The sequence below is a fragment of the Tachysurus fulvidraco genome, chromosome 1, assembly GCF_022655615.1.
Source record: "Tachysurus fulvidraco isolate hzauxx_2018 chromosome 1, HZAU_PFXX_2.0, whole genome shotgun sequence".
Classification (NCBI taxonomy): Eukaryota; Metazoa; Chordata; class Actinopteri; order Siluriformes; family Bagridae; genus Tachysurus; species Tachysurus fulvidraco.
Genome location: NC_062518.1, coordinates 10,273,838 through 10,290,843, shown reverse-complemented (window position 1 = coordinate 10,290,843; position 17,006 = coordinate 10,273,838). Strand labels below are relative to the sequence as shown.

Here is a 17,006-nt window from a genome sequence, read left to right as displayed (position 1 = left end):
AGAATGCGGTTAAGTTTGGTTTACGTAAAATCAAAAAATAAACTCAGTGCAAGAGAGAAAAAACGTATTGACAGATGTGTTGTGCTGTGTGATTAAAGTGTGTTTTGTGCGCCTGTGTGTGTATACGTGTGTTTATAGGTGTGCACGTGTGTGTGCGCACTTGTGTGTACATGTGTGCGTGCGCGTGTACGTGTGTGTGTGTATATGTGTATATGCATGTGTATGTATAAGTGTGTTTGTGGGCACGTGTGAGTGTGCATGTGTACACGTGGGAGTGCGTGTGTGCAAGTGGGAGTGCGTGTGTGCACGTGGGAGTGCGTGCATGTGTGTATGCGTGTGTTTGTGTGCAGGTGTGTGTGTGTGTGCACGTGGGAGTGTGTGCAAGCGTGTGTGTGTGAGAGAGAGAGAAAGAGAGACAGCGAGAGAGAGAGAGAGAGAGAGAGAGAGAGAGAGAGAGAGAGAGAGAGAGAGAGAGAGAGAGAGCTGGTAATTGGTATCTAATCTCAGTCAGGCAGTCAGTGAATTTTTACTGTGATCCAGTCATGTGATTGTTGTCCCAGAGGTTCTTGCTGCCAAGAACAAGATAAACCTGTAATTAATTTTGTGTGCGCACGTGTGTGTGTTTTGTGTGTGTTTTGTGTGTGTGTGTGTGTGTGTGTGTGTGTGTGTGTGTGTGTGTGTGTGTGTGTGTGTGTGTGTGTGTGTGTTGTAACAGTGTGTCACAAAAGTCGTTCTCAGAGTACGGTTCAGGGACCTTCGGGTCTCTGATTTGTTTTTATTTTTACATTATTTTAGTCACAACCACTTTTATGTAGTAGAGTTAGTGGTATAGTGTTATGTTTATTCAGTGAGATGATTTGTCATTTAAGCGTAATGGGTTTAATCCAAACCACAGTAACTTGTGATTCACTCAGGAATTTTAATCGTGACCTTGGAACAGCCACAAGATGTTTTAAAGAAAACCTCAAACAATTTACACAATCAGTGGTGATGAAGATGTCAGTCATTAAGAGCTTTGTAAACAAGTCTGAAGTCTACAATAAACGTGCAGCATAAAGAGGAGCGAGGACGTAAATAGTGTTTGTAATATTTTGCATAGTTATGTAGATTATGTTGTAAAAGCGGTGTGTGGTGTGTAACAGTTAAAGGGCTTCATGACTACAGCACCATGCTTTACATCAGCGCTGATGCTCAGTTAGGTTTCCTACAAGCTAAAACACCTGATCATGTGCACGTAATGTTATTTGGCTGGACTTATTTCTTTATAACATTTCATGCAACATGAGTTTAAAACTCAAGGCTGTAAGTTCTGTTACCACAATTGTTGGTACTCGAGTAAAATCTTTCCTGGCAAAATCTGCCATCTTGAAGAAAAAATAAATACTAAGTGGCTGCTTATTACTGTACAAACTATACTATACAAACTATACAAGACGATGAGATACAATATAGACAGAATGAGTATTAAATACAGAATATATGACTGATCAGTTATGTACATAGTTTGGGAGTGCAAATAACAATATTGTGCAATATTATGCTTTTTGTACAATATATAGCAGCAGTAGTGAGTAATATATACTGTACAGATGATTTGATGACTGACAGTCCTATAATACAATGGAGATGTACAGCTATGTACAGTATTTAAACTGGGTGTTATTTTATGTTAAACTACATAACTTACATTAGTTTTTGATGGATTTAATCTTGATTTCATAAAGTTTGCATTCAGGCTTTTCTGTAATTCTAGTAAAGATTAATGTGTGCTTGGTACAGCTCAGAGGAAGATGTGTAAGAGCCTAGTGTTAAAAATATTCTCAAACAAATATTTATTTATTTATTTATTTATTTATTTATTTATTTATTTATTTATTTATTTATTTATTTTTGGAGTATTTTACTCATAACCACATTACTGTTCAGCTCCAGGTGAAGTTCTGCTGTCACAGGTAGAAATGTGATGCAGAAACTAACACACACTCGGCTGGTTTATGAGTAATCCTGAGTTTGTGTGTGTTGGTGAGATGCTGGACAAGCTTCTAGGGACATGCTATTTTTTTTATTGCACTGTCTGTGTGTAAGTGCTCGGTATTACACGGTGAGGTAGTGAGAGTCTGAACAATGCTCTTTGTTCTTTTGCTTTCATCCGTCATGTTGAGGTCGTTTTCTGTCGTCACTAACACATCCGCTGCCTCGTCCCTTTTCTAGCTCCGGCCTCAGTAATTAGAGACACACCGCATACCTCCACCTTCTGCTGCTTTGTTTTCTAGCACTCGTCACCTTCACACTCTGCCTCCAGCAAGTGTGTTGCATGTCCCCAAAATAGCTCCTTGTTCTCGTCTCCTGACCTGGCATGTGTCAGCATTTGTTTTATTTTTTATGGGTAAAGATGGAAAAGTTTGTGGTGAGGCTGTGTACTGAGGCAGCCTCAGGGCAGAGGCCAATGGAGAGCATCGACGCTTTAAATTCTGACCCGTGCAGGATGGAGAGAGAAGTAGAGAGTGAGGAAGGATAGACAGAGGCACTAGGAGAGACAGAGAGAAAGAGAGAGAGAGAAAGAAAGAGAGAGATGTTGAAGCTTGTAGGTCCCCAGGCACTCATTAGTTCATGGACAACTCTGTACCTGTCTCAGGCAGGCAGCAGCAAAACAGGACACAACGATGATACGTCTTCTCCAGGCTTTCACACAAGCAACTGAACAATGCAATTTTGTCTTAGTCTTTCTGTTAGTCTAGGTGTTGTGTGTTGTCACCTGACAGATCCAGGTCTGGATTCGGACCCTGCAAAGTATTTCAACAGACTGAGACAAGCACTCGAAAAATACTAGAGTGAACAATGGATTTAAAAACTAGTCCTAGTTCACAGAAACTTTTAGATTTACAGAATTTAGCAGATGCCATTATCCAAAACATGTTACATTTTAATCTCATTTTATACAACTGAGCAATTGAAGATTAAGGGCCTTGCTCAGGGGCCCAGCAGTGACCGCTTGGTGGACCTAAGATTCGAACGCACAACCATCCCTTTCAGTAGTCCAGCACCTTAACCACTAAGCCACCACGTCAAACCATTGCAGTAGTCAGTCTATGTCTGGGCAAAAATGTGCAATTAGGTCAGTTATTTACCTTTTTATATCATATCAACTCTCTGATCTGTTTAATGAGGCTTCTTCAATGTACTACAACGTTCTATAAAGATTTGCTCCGAACACCCCTGCGTTATTGTGTAGCTTTGAAGTGCACACTTTTATTTCTGATACTTACTAATCAGCACTAACACTATGTGTTTTATTGGAGCTTTATCGCCTAACATGGCTTTATTGTTTTTTTTTATTGAAACCTGGCTTAAGGCAGACTTAAGCACAACACACAGGCAAACACCAGTTACTTTAATTAGGCTATTAAATAAGCTCCTGTTTCATTTTCAACCTGGAGCCACTGTAGCTAAAACAAAATGCATAATAATTTATTAATAAGAAAAGCCTTTATATGCACAACATGGGTCTGATGGGACTTCCTTTTGTTGTTGGGTTGTTTTTGTAGTAAATGCTGTAAATCTTTTGGGATACATGCAACATGCAAGTGCAAGATCATTTCAGATTTTCATTTTGAATGAATGCTTTCAAAATGGACAAGAATCCAGCAATCCAGCAATTTCAGAACAGACCAAAAGGCCCTGCACTATGCAGCGTTTGTGCTTAATCTGTCTTTCTTTATCTTTCTCCGTCTACAGATTACCCTCACAAGTACGGCCGAGAGGGAGGCTGTGCGGATCACTCTGTCTTCGAGAAGATGAAGAAGTTCCAGGCGTCTGCTATGGAGACTCCCGATGAGGTCAGTCCACAACTCCGCAGCGTTCAGACATCAGACATCAACTTCATATGTTTTCATCATTGAATAAATTAAATACAGTGTATCAGGAATATGATTTTTTTCCCCTTCTATTCCTGAAAGTCTTTCTGTCAGAACTGATGTGTTGCCTTTTTCTTTTTCCCCGCTGCATCTGATATATGGTTAGAGAGCACAGAGAAAGGATTCATTTACTCTGACACATTCCCAGCTTTTAACAGCACCAGGCACCATTTTGTAGATTCATCTGTCTTTACTTGTCAGCTTTTAAGCGATGGTTTGTTTTGACCAAGTTCTCCTGACGTTGTTGTTTAGGGAGTAATCCGGACTGGGTGTAGTAGCACATCCCGGCATTTTTTTTAAAGGAGTGAACAAATCTCTCCCATATGTTTCTTTTTTTTCCTTTTGTATATCAGAGCTTTGACTCGAATAACACTGAGCCATCAAAAATGCCTTGGCTCAGTGCATAATAACTGCAGATATCATCCTAAAAAAATAATCCTCTGATTTATTTGCAAAACGTATTTGTGTCTTTGTTCTGTGACATTTTCTTGCGTGGGACTTTTCAGGGATTTTATTTTATTTATTTGTTTGTTTGTTTGTTTGTTTGTTTGTTTGTTTGTTGTTCCTTTTTGTCGTTTTTCATTTTCTGACTTTTGTTCTTTGTTTCATAATTTTTTTTATATGTTTTTTCCTTCGTTAAATGTTACAATATTCCATGTGAGGTTTTTTTTTTTTTTTTACTTTACCATGCCGGCAAAATAACATTGCATGGCACCATGAATGCAGACGTTCACACACTCCTTCCAAGAGGCTTGGGGTGATTTAGAGTCATCCGTCCACCTAGCAGTATGTTATTGAGATGTGGGAGGACGCTGCCCCACTGGGCCACATACAGTCCATGCAGAACGTCTATAAAACACCAAATAACAGCCAAAACAAACCAGAGGATGCTGCACTGTGGAGAATTTAAGGCTGATTTTGTATTACTAATCTGACAGTTTGATTTGTGACCGTGAGAGTCTCTTGCACCCTACAGCCTACCTTGTCTGCTGCAGGAGACATGAATAACTGAATAACTTTGTGCTCAAGACTTTGTGATTCTAGCTGTTGTTGTTTTTTTTTTTTCCTGAAGTCAATGCTAGCAATGATACAATATGTGTCGGCAGCTACAGATAATGATGGGTTTTCGGCTAGGATAGAAAAGGTGTTGCGTTGATTATTCGCTGCATAATAATTCTTATTTTTTGCCTCCTGCAGGAAAAGAACAGACAGCATGCAACGGATGAGGAGGAGAAGACAGACGGGCCGGTGATCCTGAGGAAGCGCAGAGCTGCTCAAGCTGAGAAAAACACCTGCCAGTTATTCATCCAAACAGACCACCTCTTCTTTCAGTTCTACCGTACTAGAGAGGCTGTCATCGCTCAGGTACGACACTGCCAGAGACACACCTACACTTACACTGTGCAGGGCTATGATTCAGACTATGGAAAATGTGAGGCAACATCCATTTATATGGAGCCTAATATACCAAGATGTTTGGACCTTCATCGTATTGCATCATAGTTTGAACAAATAAAGGAAATCTCTCATTATAAAGAAAAAATATTCAATAAACCGGGATACTAAGCATGCATGTTAGAATTGTTTTTATTATTAAGACAATTTTCCGAAATAAAAGGGACAGCAAACAATAAGCATAACATTTTTAGGAAACTGAATCATCCCAGGGGGCCACGGTGGCTTAGTGGTTAGCACGTTCGCCTCACACCTCCAGGGTTGGGGGTTCGATCCCCGCCTCAGCCTTTGTGTGTGGAGTTTGCATGTTCTCCCCGTGCCTCGGGGTTTCCTCCGGGTACTCCGGTTTCCTCCCCCAGTCCAAAGACATGCATGGTAGGTTGATTGGCATCTCTGGAAAATTGCCCGTAGTGTGTGAGTGAATGAGAGTGTGTGTGTGTGCGCCCTGCGATGGGTTGGCACTCTGTCCAGGGTGTATCCTGCCTTGATGCCCGATGACGCCTGAGATAGGCACAGGCTCCCCGTGACCCGAGAAGTTCGGAAGAAAATGAATGAATGAATCATCCCAAACAGGAAAAAAGGTTATTCTAATAAGAAGGTTATTATTCGGCCCATGCACCAATCAGCTTTAGATTATTTTGTTGCTCACTTAGAATATTTATTCTATTTCGATTGTTCTCCAATTACATTCTCTGTCACTTCAGGTTAAAATACCAGCCAAGCAAACAAGCAGAAACAAAGTCACACTGACATCACAGGAGAGTTTTATTCATGATGCGTTCAATCCGAATTCAGAAAATGTGAGAGTAAACAACTCGCGTGTCAAATTGATGGGAGAGAAAGATTCTTTAGATTCTTTTGATGCTTCATAGCAGTACACACAGTCTTATCGTCAGATGCTTATGACAGATTTACTGCACAGATTTTGATGAAACCCCTATGTGTGGGTGAGACAGCTGTTTTCTTGTGGTAGTAGATTGCACTAACATGGCAACAGGTCTGGCAAGCTCTGTTTGACATGTCCAGTGTTTACCAGCTGTGGTTGGTGCCATATCATATTTGCTCACAGTTCTTGAAGAATGGACATAGTCAATAGGATGAGAGAGAAATGCGTTGTAGGTTAATTTTTGGTTTAGAGGTCAACTTAATTTTGGTTCTGAGTTCAAATCTCAAAAGATGTCACTTGTTCTTCACCAAGACCCTTAACCCTCAACTGCTTAGTTGTACAAAATCTTCTGGATAAGAAGATATATTATTCACACACTGCAACAAAGATGGTCTTGGGAAAAATAAACATCTAAAATACAACCAACATCAGTGCAAACCATAAATCCAGTGGGTGGAGCTGGACCTCCCTCTCACCCTGGACCCCTTATTCAACACCACCTATAACCTCTAACCTTCAACCACAAGCTTTACAACACAAATTAAAATGCTTATCCAGGCTGAAACACATTGAATTGTCTCTAACTCTTGGACTTTTGTGGTTCAGTGGTGCCTAGTTAAGAGGAATTAGATCAGGTCAAGCTTCACTCCAATGAGGGGTCATTACACAAACCACAAAATACCCCACCAACAAACCCAATTACTAGGATGGGTCTTCCATAATCTCTGCAATGTCCATTATTCACATGACAGTAATCAGCTGTTCTAAACACGTACAAGTTGGCCATGTTGTTAAGTGCTTGTGTTCTTTGAAGCTAATTTAAAACAGTACATTATACAGACCATTGTGTTTGTCCCAACAGATCTCCAGTCACGTGAAGGCCATCGATTCAATCTATCAGTCCACAGACTTCCAGGGTATCCGCAACATCAGCTTTATGGTCAAGAGGATCAGGGTATGTGTGTGTTTGTTTTGTGTTGTTTCTTTTAGCTTAATCAGCAGTGTGCTCTCTCGTGTGTTTGTGTGTGTGTGTGTGTGTGTGTGTGTGTGTGTGTGTGTGTGTGTGTGTATGTGTGTGTGAGAGAGAGAGAGAGAGAGAGAGAGAGATTATTTTCTGCTTGGTATGTGCTGGTTATAAATGATGCATTACGGATGAGATAAAACCATATCGATATGGGAAGATGATCACATTGTTCGTGCTCCAATGCTGATCTCCTTTGCCTTTCTTTATCCTGTGAGCTTTTATTCTGACCACCTACTTCTGCCAGCCTGACACAGAAAAGCGTCTGCTCCTTTGACTTTGGTGTCGGGTTCTGCGGGTCCTGCACAATCCCAGTCCCATATGCACAGCTCTAATTCAGAAAGCCCTTTACTTTAGATCATTGTAATTGCTTTCTGCAATGGTAATTTGTTTTGCCACTTTCTTGTACTTGCTTGTCATCGCTAATGCACGCATGAACCGCCCATCAATATCTTCTTGTTATACCGTCACACTGAGGGCTGTGTCAGTTAGTCGCTTATCTCTGCTCTAACCGCCGTGGTGCAAAGAAGTGATGAAGATTGACCGTATTGAACAAGCTGAAACCTTTTCAACAAAACCGTCTTATATTATCGAAATCACCTGATATTTAGGAGCTGCTGTAGAATAAAATGTAGGGAAAATAAAGACTACAAAATACTTTCCGCCGGACTAAATGGACCTCAACTGGGTTTTCAATGTAAGAGAAGAACATTGTATCTGGTCCAGTTTATATTTAATTTTTTTTAAGGGCTTTTTTATTAGCTATGGTCAGAGTTTGGATTACTGCAGCGGCTCCTACGGATCCACCGACATCTTGGTGCTGCTGTTTCACTTCCTCTCTGTCTGTCTGTCTGTCTGTCTGTCTGTTTGGCATATTTTCTTAAGGGAAACATCCTTCAAGAAAGTGTTTATCCAAAACACTAAATATATTTGTTGTATAAGTTGTAATTATTGCTGTTGATTCCTTCCTGTGTGATTCCTTTCTCTGTCACTTCCACTCTTAGATTAACACCACAAGCGACGAGACAGAAAAATCGAACCCTTTCCGTTTTGCCAACATCGGTGTAGAGAAGTTTCTGGAGCTGAATTCAGAACAGAACCATGACGAATTCTGCCTGGCTTACGTCTTCACTGACAGAGACTTTGATGATGGAGTGCTGGGATTAGCCTGGGTTGGAGCTCCATCAGGTACACACACACACACACACACACACACACACACTTACACTTATTTTTTTATACTCACCCAGTGCTTCTGATTCAGGACCAGTAAAAGCAGAACTGGGTCACAATTTTACTAGAGTTGAACGTCACACAATATCAGTTTTTATTGTTTGTTGTTTTTAACACATGGTAAACCAATTACGGCTGTGGTGGAAAAAGTAAAATAAAGTTAAATCACAGACATGGATTAACAATAAGCCAATTTATGTTCAATTATATTTGCCGTAGTGTGTTGCTGCATTTGAATTAACAGGCAAATTTCTATTGAGGTAGTTAGAGTTACTCGTAAAATTGTAAAATATTGTGACATTTTATTTTTTAAATTTAATGTCATTATATATACAGTATATATGTATTTTTTTTAGTGATTGAGCTCCACCTATGATACTTTCTTATCACACTTATGTGGGATATGATAGGATCATAGGAGGAGCTCAGTCACTATCTAGAACACCACCAGAAATCAGCACACAGGCCTGAAGATCTTCTCATTTCTGGTTTAAGATTAAACACCAGATCCAGAACCACAGACCAAAACGTGCACTAAATCTCCCTGTCCAAGTCACTGATGTTGTACCTGGCTGTGGGTCACTGTTCAGAATGCATGGGCTGGTAATCTATAATGAGATCTTTCTGTGAGTATGAGGTGAGGAAGAGGAGGCTGTGATGAAGCTCACGTGTAGTGCATGTCATACTGTTGAGTAATCTCAGCCATATGGAGCAAGAGTAGCCTCTATTAACCTGCACTCGTATCGATAAAATCTCTGTCTTGCTCTGTCACACTTCTGCTCTGTATTTGTGTGTGTGCCTGTTTGTGCGTGTGTGTGCACGTGTGTGTGCCTGTGCACACGTGTTTGTGAGTGCGCACATATATGAGCGTGTGTATTTGTGTGTGAGTGTTTTCTTATGAGTCCACAGGCTCTTTTGGCTTCTAATATACTTCTGAGAAATTACCCGGAAAATAGTCGACAAACACATTAGCAACAAACACACACACACAAAAAAACCATGCTGATCTATGCATACTAATTACAGCTGTTCTTATCCTTGCTTATCCGTGCTATTGTTGCTCAGAAGAGAGAGGAAAAATACTTTTAAGCAATCTGTACCGTGAGTAAATGGACACGAGTGAACTCTAGGCCGCTAATGGGCTCCGCACTGCATTCTGATCAATGAGCTCCTACCTAGAAATGCTTTGTTCACTCAGACTCGCTGTCTATATGCCGACAGTGCAGCGTGTTAAATCACTCATTCACAAAGACGGGTTTATAACGATGGAAGATTTTTGCAGTCTTTGAAGATGGTCCATGGCTACTGGTGTATGCAGGGTAGACTTTTGTTAACCCTTTCATAATAAATAGAGATGATGTAAGTTATGCACACTGATGCTGTTCTGGTGAGGAGTTTGGACATGGATATTGTTTGTTTCTCTAATTTGTCAGCTGTGTGTATGTTGGTTTATCAAGGTGTCTGGTCATCACTGTAACATAAGGACACTACTGTACATACACTATAAATGTTTCCCACTTTTTCAGGAAGCTCTGGTGGGATTTGTGAGAAGAATAAGCTCTACTCAGATGGCAAAAAGAAGTCTCTTAACACTGGCATCATCACCGTTCAGAACTACGGCAGCCATGTCCCTCCTAAAGTGTCCCACATCACCTTTGCCCATGAGGTCGGACACAACTTCGGCTCCCCTGTGAGTTGCGGCTGTGGGTTATAAATGAAGTTCATTGGGTTGTTGAATGACCCTTTATTTACTAGCAACCAAGTAATCCATGTCACTAGAGGTTTGTCTTGTGTGGATGTATGGAGACTGAAACTGTTATTGCTTGTGGCTGTGCATTGTTCCATTTTTTTTCCACACAAGAGAGAAATAGTAGTAGCTATATTTAACTTTATATAACTATATATAACAAATTAAACGCAAAATAAAAACCTACTCGCTTTGAACACTCACCAGAGGCACCTACAATATCTGCTATTTCCCTGAATTTCTTTTCCATTATGTCTCTGTACACAATTTAAATGAGATTTGATTTTTCTTCTTACATTTTTGCATATCAATTTGTGTTGTTTACGCAGAATTTAGAAAATATTTTTTCACGTGTAGCTTGATGCACCATTGCCCTATGACACCCTGACTTCCTGTTACACATTATGATGCTCACTGTTGTGAAGATAAGCATGTCACAAGTTCCTGTATTTCTTTTTTTACACTTTATAGACTGTGACAAATGTGTAAAAGTTTTGTGTAAATTCTTAAAAAAAAAAAAATCGGTACCCTTTGAATATAGATTCATAAAATGTATGATCCGTACAGCATTAAAATGAAAAAACTAAGGCTAATCACAAGCATCTGTTACAGTTATTTGCCTACTAGACACAAAAGGTCACAGTCCAAATTTGTTTTAACATTTTGCTTTTGTTCTTGAGGTAACTACTACTACTTCTTTAATACTTTCCTCCTCTCCCTTGGGCAGCATGACTCAGGCAGTGAGTGTACTCCTGGAGAGTCGAAGGTTTCTGACATGAAGGAGCGAGGCAACTACATCATGTATGCCAGAGCCACGTCTGGAGACAAGTTAAACAACAACAAATTCTCCATCTGCAGCATCCGCAACATCAGCCAGGTGTTGGATAAGAAGAGACAACAGTGTTTTGTCGGTAAGACCTTTCTGTACATAGCCTGTGTCATTTTAAGTCCTCTTAATCTCTAATTCTGTCAATCAGACATGTTTGGTGTGTGCAGTAATAAATGTACTAGTGTAGCATCATGCAGCTATATCCATGTTAAATATTAGTACATTTAACTCGACTCTTTTGGCTCCCGCACTGTCTTAGACTTACTAATGTGGTTTCTGATGTAATATGACACGCTGGCGTACAATAAGAAGTTGCAGCGCTGAAACAGGAAGGAAATACGCAACGCCATGTAGGAGGAGTTACTGTACTTGAAGTGATTTGGACATTAAATTGGATCACAATCTTCAAACATGTCTGAGCTGATTGACACCTGATTGCATTGGGCCTTCAAATATTTTAAACTGTATAAGTTCACACTGTTTTTTTAATGATTTAAACAGCTTCTTTTAGTAATTTTGTGAATATTGTGTGACTACCTTGTCAGTTTCACAGCTTTACTGAGAATGGTCTCTTTAAATTTCCCCTTCTCCTCAGAGTCTGGGCAGCCCATCTGTGGCAATGGTATGGTGGAGGCTGGAGAACAGTGTGATTGTGGATACAGTGATCAGTGTAAAGACACTTGCTGCTACAGTGCCAATGAGCCAGATGGCAAGAAGTGCACACTGAAGCCTGGGGCCAAGTGCAGGTATGTGCTGAGGCTGGACCGACCACTGTAGCTTTCATGAATGTTTATGAGCTCATAAAATCTTCTAACTAACTGCATGAGGCGGTGTTTTTTTACCGAGCACCATGTTGTGGATGCTTATAATCAAGTAAGATACGTTCATAACATAATCAACTCAAATTTATGATAAGATACTTAGTTAAATCGACTTAGTAAGTTAAGTTATTATACCTAGTTAAATGCATTCATATTGGCAAGGGACACGAGTAGGAATGTACTCGACAGTGAAAATGTGTATGCACTCAAATTGCTTCCTAAACACAGAAGGGGATCGTAAAACTCGCATTTCTGTGTAATATATCCTCTTTGGACCTTTGACTAAACTTTAACAGAACATTTAATCCAGGTATTTATTTGTTGCTGTGATTTAATCTTTGCAAATTCTTTACTATTACGTAAGTGCTTGTGCCAAATGCTAATACAGACAAGTGTTGGAATTTATTTGAGTAATATAAAGATTTATTATTATTTATAGAATTCATTCTATGATAATGTCTGTGGTGCAGAAGTCAGTTGCTTTTTTTAAGGCAGCCCAGATTATCTGTGCCTGCTGGTCTTTATACCCAGCTGGTGCTGACTAAGTGTGTACTTTGTCAGTGTGCTGTCACTATGCTCGCTTATTCTCTCACAGTATACGGTCTTATAATGGCCAAATAGCATTGGGTTCTCTCAGATTCCATCTGTTTACCAATACGTGATGTGGTGTTGTTTTATTTGTGATATAATTGGTTTGGTTCTGATTGACTTTGTTGCTGTGATCTAGTCTTGACTCTCTGGGGAGATTGTGGGAGTCTGCTGTTCTTTAGGTGGTTACAGAATAAGATTGCTCGTATTTTTTATTTCTTTTTTTATTTCATTTTTTAAAAATAGATTCATAGATATTGGCTTAATCCTGCCTTGTTAACATTGTTGTGTTCTGATGTAGATTTAGGATGTGCTTAAAGGATTATGCAGGCACCGTATTGCATGGCTGTGAAATTCTTGACTTCTGAACATACCTTAGATTTTCCTTGGTTTATTCACTGATTTATCTTCATCCAATCATTCATTCATTCATTCATTCATTCATTCATTCATTTATTTATTTATTTATTCATTCATCCATCCATCCATCCATCCATCTATCCATCCATCTATCCATCTATCCAGCCATCCATCCATTAGTCTTCAGTCCATTGAGGGTCAGGTGGACATATGCTCTGTATATGCGCCTGTATTCTATTGTGCATTATGTTAAAAGTGTGTCCTATTCCTTGAGATCAGGATCTCTTCTGATATGTAGATGTATCATAGTTGAATGTCAGGGCTAGTGTTCGACTGTAGTGGTCGAGTAGCCTTTAACATAACATATCTGTGTGTTGAGTGATGAAATCTCATCATTTATTGATTACTTTATACTACATTTATTACTTGTATACATTGATTTAATCAGTCATTCTCTCTGTGTTCCTCTTCGATTACAGTCCCAGTCAGGGCCCGTGCTGTACAGCACAGTGCGATTTTAAGGGCCGTGATGAGAAGTGCAGGACCGAGTCTGATTGCTCGTATCAGGGCATGTGCAGTGGTACCACAGCACAGTGTCCCATCTCTACACCAAAGGAAAACTTAACAGCATGCAATGGAGACACTCAAGTCTGCATTAATGGGGTATCTACTGACTTTCTATATTCTTATGCTTTGTGATGGGTTGAATGTTTTTATTCCTTAGTGGAAGTCAAATTTGGCTGCTAATATGAACCTGAATGTCAGACTAAATGCAAATGTTTTTTTTTTTTGGCCTCATGCACTTACATCAAATCCACTGTGTCTGTTTCTTCTCTTTTCCTGCTCCCTCCCCTCTCAGGCCTGCACTGGCTCTATTTGTGAGCGTTTTAAGCTGGAGGTCTGCACATGTGCCAGTGAAGATGGGAAAGATGAGACCGAGTTATGCCATGTTTGCTGCATGCAGAAAAGTGAGTGCTGCAATGTTGTCCAGCTCTGCTGCTGTGTTGTTTACACGCATATGTACACGCATATAGTATATGGAAAATTACAGATCATCATCATAATTAATCATTATTTATATACATTTATACATTTGATTTATTAACCTTATATAGTAATTATATAACTATATATAAACATTTAACTGAAATTAAAATGTGAACAATGACAATACTTCAAAAACGAGGAACCAAAATAAAAGAACAAAAAAAACCGATAGGGCTTTAAAGGTGCCCTTCCCCACAAAACCGTTTTTACTTGTATTTTTTGATATGTGTTAGGTCCATATGTGTTTGTGTTGTGTCGGGAATGTGAAAATGAACTGCTACCTCCCCTGTCAGTTCTAGCCACTTAAAAGAAATATGCGGAGAAATCAGGTCAGTTAGAAAAGCTGCTCAGAGTGATGTAGAAATGATGGAGCTCATTACTATTCATGAGCTCTCCCACTTGAGACCGTGCCCACAGCATTTGTGTAGTGAGTTTCCTATACATCAAGGATGGCTGAACGTCAATGGTCAGGTTTTTTGCGAGCCAAAACTTATTAGGCTAATATATTGGTATAAATTCAGCTGCTCATGTAAGGGATCATTGTAAATCGGTAATAATAGGGGTATTGTCCACGGGTATTTGTGAGGCAACGTCTTAGCTGACTTTCACCTTCAGTGGAATTATATTGAAATAATCGAACGGATCTCTCGCAGAATGATATGAAAGACGTGAATTAAAAGCACAAAATCCGTTGCCATTCACTGTGGTTATTATATAGCCTAATTATATAGATTTAACAGACCTCAGAAGGCCCATTCATGTGAATGAAACTTTATCCAGCAGCACTCTGAAGAAAATGCAGGCATCGCCCCTTTTTGTCATCTACACACATTTGGCCACTAGCCAATGGTGTAATGGTTTTAAAAGTGATAATGTCAGAAGACAATTGCCACGAATACATTTTATTACGTTTCAAAATGCTTGATGGTTCACTTAGTTAAATTACCATCCAGATACATCCATGGCTAAACGAGCTGGTTGTGGTTCTTCTGGTGCTTCTGTCTCCTCTTCAGATTCAGGGTCATATATATATATATATATATGGCAATATACCTGAAGAAGCCATTCTGCTGCAATTCCAGGTGATTGTAAACAAAGTTCCTCTATCCTAGGCTACTTATTGCACTGGGTGAATGAATAGTCATGCTCTCATATCTTAGCCAAGCCAAGCAGCATAGCTCATTGAATATTAATGAGAACTGGTGCAAATCGAGCTGAGTCTTCCTGCAGGCTTTCTATACCACACTAGAATGGCTTGAAACAAGGTAACCAAGGCATTTTTTCCACAAAAATTTTTTTACAGAGTCCATGGTAAACGTCAGACATTACCACAAAAGTAATGAAATGTGTGGCACGGCATCTTTAAAATTCTTTGACAAGAATCAGACTTAGACTTAGACCAGGACTTAGCTGGTAGATTATAATGTGGCACATTACCACCATTCAAGCAAATCTGAAATGTCCATGATTTTTTTAAATTACTGTGTGTTTACATGTGAACCTGTGCCTCATTGTTCACAGATCAGCCCAACACGTGCAAAAGTACAGCCTCTGATGTATGGGATGAGTTCTTCAAAAAGAAGGTTCGCACCCTGCAGCCTGGATCTCCTTGTAATGACTTTAAAGGCTACTGCGACGTGTTTATGAAATGTAGGCTGGTCGACGCTGACGGGCCACTGGCCAGACTCAAGAAGGCTATCTTTAACCCTGAGCTTTACGAGAGCATTGCTGAGTGGATTGTGGTAAGTACAGTTTTATATACAGTTAACTCTACAGTTAGACTCTTTAACAGTGTGGTTCTCAACAACACAGGAAAGGGTTCTTTGTTGTTGTGAGACACGGTTTATTTTGTAGGAATGTCTAATGTGTGTGTATATGTTACAGGCTTATTGGTGGGCTGTGCTGTTGATGGGTATTGCTCTCATCATGTTAATGGCTGGGTTCATTAAGATCTGCAGTGTTCACACGCCAAGCAGCAACCCCAAACTACCCCCACCAAAGCCACTGCCAGGTAATACACTCACCAAACTGTCCCTTACAAATCAATACCAGGTAACACACTCCATTTAACTGCCCCTCCCAAACCAATACCAGGTAACACACTCCATTAAACTGCCCCTCCCAAACCAATGCCAGATAACACACTCCATTAAACTGCCCCTCCCAAACCAATACCAGTTAACACACTCCATTTAACTGCCCCTCCCAAACCAATACCAGGTAACACACTCCATTTAACTGCCCAACTGACCCATCCCACCACACTTAAGGTCAGCTTATTTTCTCCTTTACTAACTCTATAACCTTTACTTGGTTGAGTGTCTCCTACCTTCTCTATAGAACACCATATCAAAGGAATTCTCATTAATATTCATATAGAAACTCACTCTCACTTTAAATATATGGCACAGTAATAAACTTTTCAGCTCTGCATAAACTGTATTGAAGGCATCAGCTTTTGGCCTGAAATGACTTCTCTAATAAATAAGAGCCAAGTCGTCCTGCAGCCCAGAACAGCTCTATGCCCTGGTGCAATAAAAACTGGCAAGACAACTGAAGTGAATAATTGAAAATGACTTTTGTTTGTACCTGCTCTAACCCTGCCAGTAATACTCCAGCTCTTACAGACACAGCAACCTGCTCACCTTCACTTCCGCATCCATTTGTATGAAAACTGAAGGGCACTTTAGAGTCTTAGCCCCACGTTGTAACACAAGAGATATCAACTCAATAAGGAATTTTTTATGCCCTCTCATCTTTCCTACCTTTATTCCCCTTTATCTCATTTCCCTCTATGCTTTGTTTCTCTCTCCTTCATATACTCTCTTTTCTTTTATCTCTCCCTTTTCTCTCGCACTTCTTTTACCGTCACGGTATCTATCTTTTGGGCACTGCCTTTTTCTTTCTAAAGAGGTCCCTTTCTCTCTCTCTCTCTCTCTCTCTCTCTCTCTCTCTCTCTCTCTCTCTCTCTCTCTCTCTCTCTCTCTCTCTCTCTCTTTATGTTTCTGTCTCTCCTCTACCCGTTTTTCTCATTTCCTCGTGCTCTTTTCACATTCTGTCCCTTTGGCTCGTCTTTCTACATTGTTCTGTTTTATTCACCCCGTA

At 39.9% G+C, this 17,006-nt stretch overlaps 1 protein-coding gene and 1 long non-coding RNA gene across 2 annotated transcripts in view; one reads left to right on the top strand and one right to left on the bottom strand.

The window, feature by feature from the left end:
* The window catches only part of LOC125145435, a 31,916-nt gene extending 22,701 nt beyond the window's left edge, over positions 1–9,215 (bottom strand). Inside the window, exon 1 of the long non-coding RNA XR_007143916.1 lies at positions 8,469–9,215. This is a non-coding gene — a long non-coding RNA (uncharacterized LOC125145435). The remainder of the gene's footprint in view (positions 1–8,468) is intronic.
* adam10a (ADAM metallopeptidase domain 10a) overlaps positions 1–17,006 on the top strand; it is a 75,279-nt gene that overhangs the window by 55,566 nt on the left and 2,707 nt on the right. Inside the window, exons 5-15 of the mRNA XM_027137104.2 lie at positions 3,736–3,836; positions 5,112–5,279; positions 7,118–7,210; positions 8,281–8,464; positions 10,036–10,199; positions 10,984–11,167; positions 11,681–11,831; positions 13,334–13,517; positions 13,714–13,822; positions 15,423–15,643; positions 15,786–15,912. Coding sequence (XP_026992905.1) covers positions 3,736–3,836; positions 5,112–5,279; positions 7,118–7,210; positions 8,281–8,464; positions 10,036–10,199; positions 10,984–11,167; positions 11,681–11,831; positions 13,334–13,517; positions 13,714–13,822; positions 15,423–15,643; positions 15,786–15,912 — 1,686 coding nt within the window. The remainder of the gene's footprint in view (positions 1–3,735; positions 3,837–5,111; positions 5,280–7,117; positions 7,211–8,280; positions 8,465–10,035; positions 10,200–10,983; positions 11,168–11,680; positions 11,832–13,333; positions 13,518–13,713; positions 13,823–15,422; positions 15,644–15,785; positions 15,913–17,006) is intronic.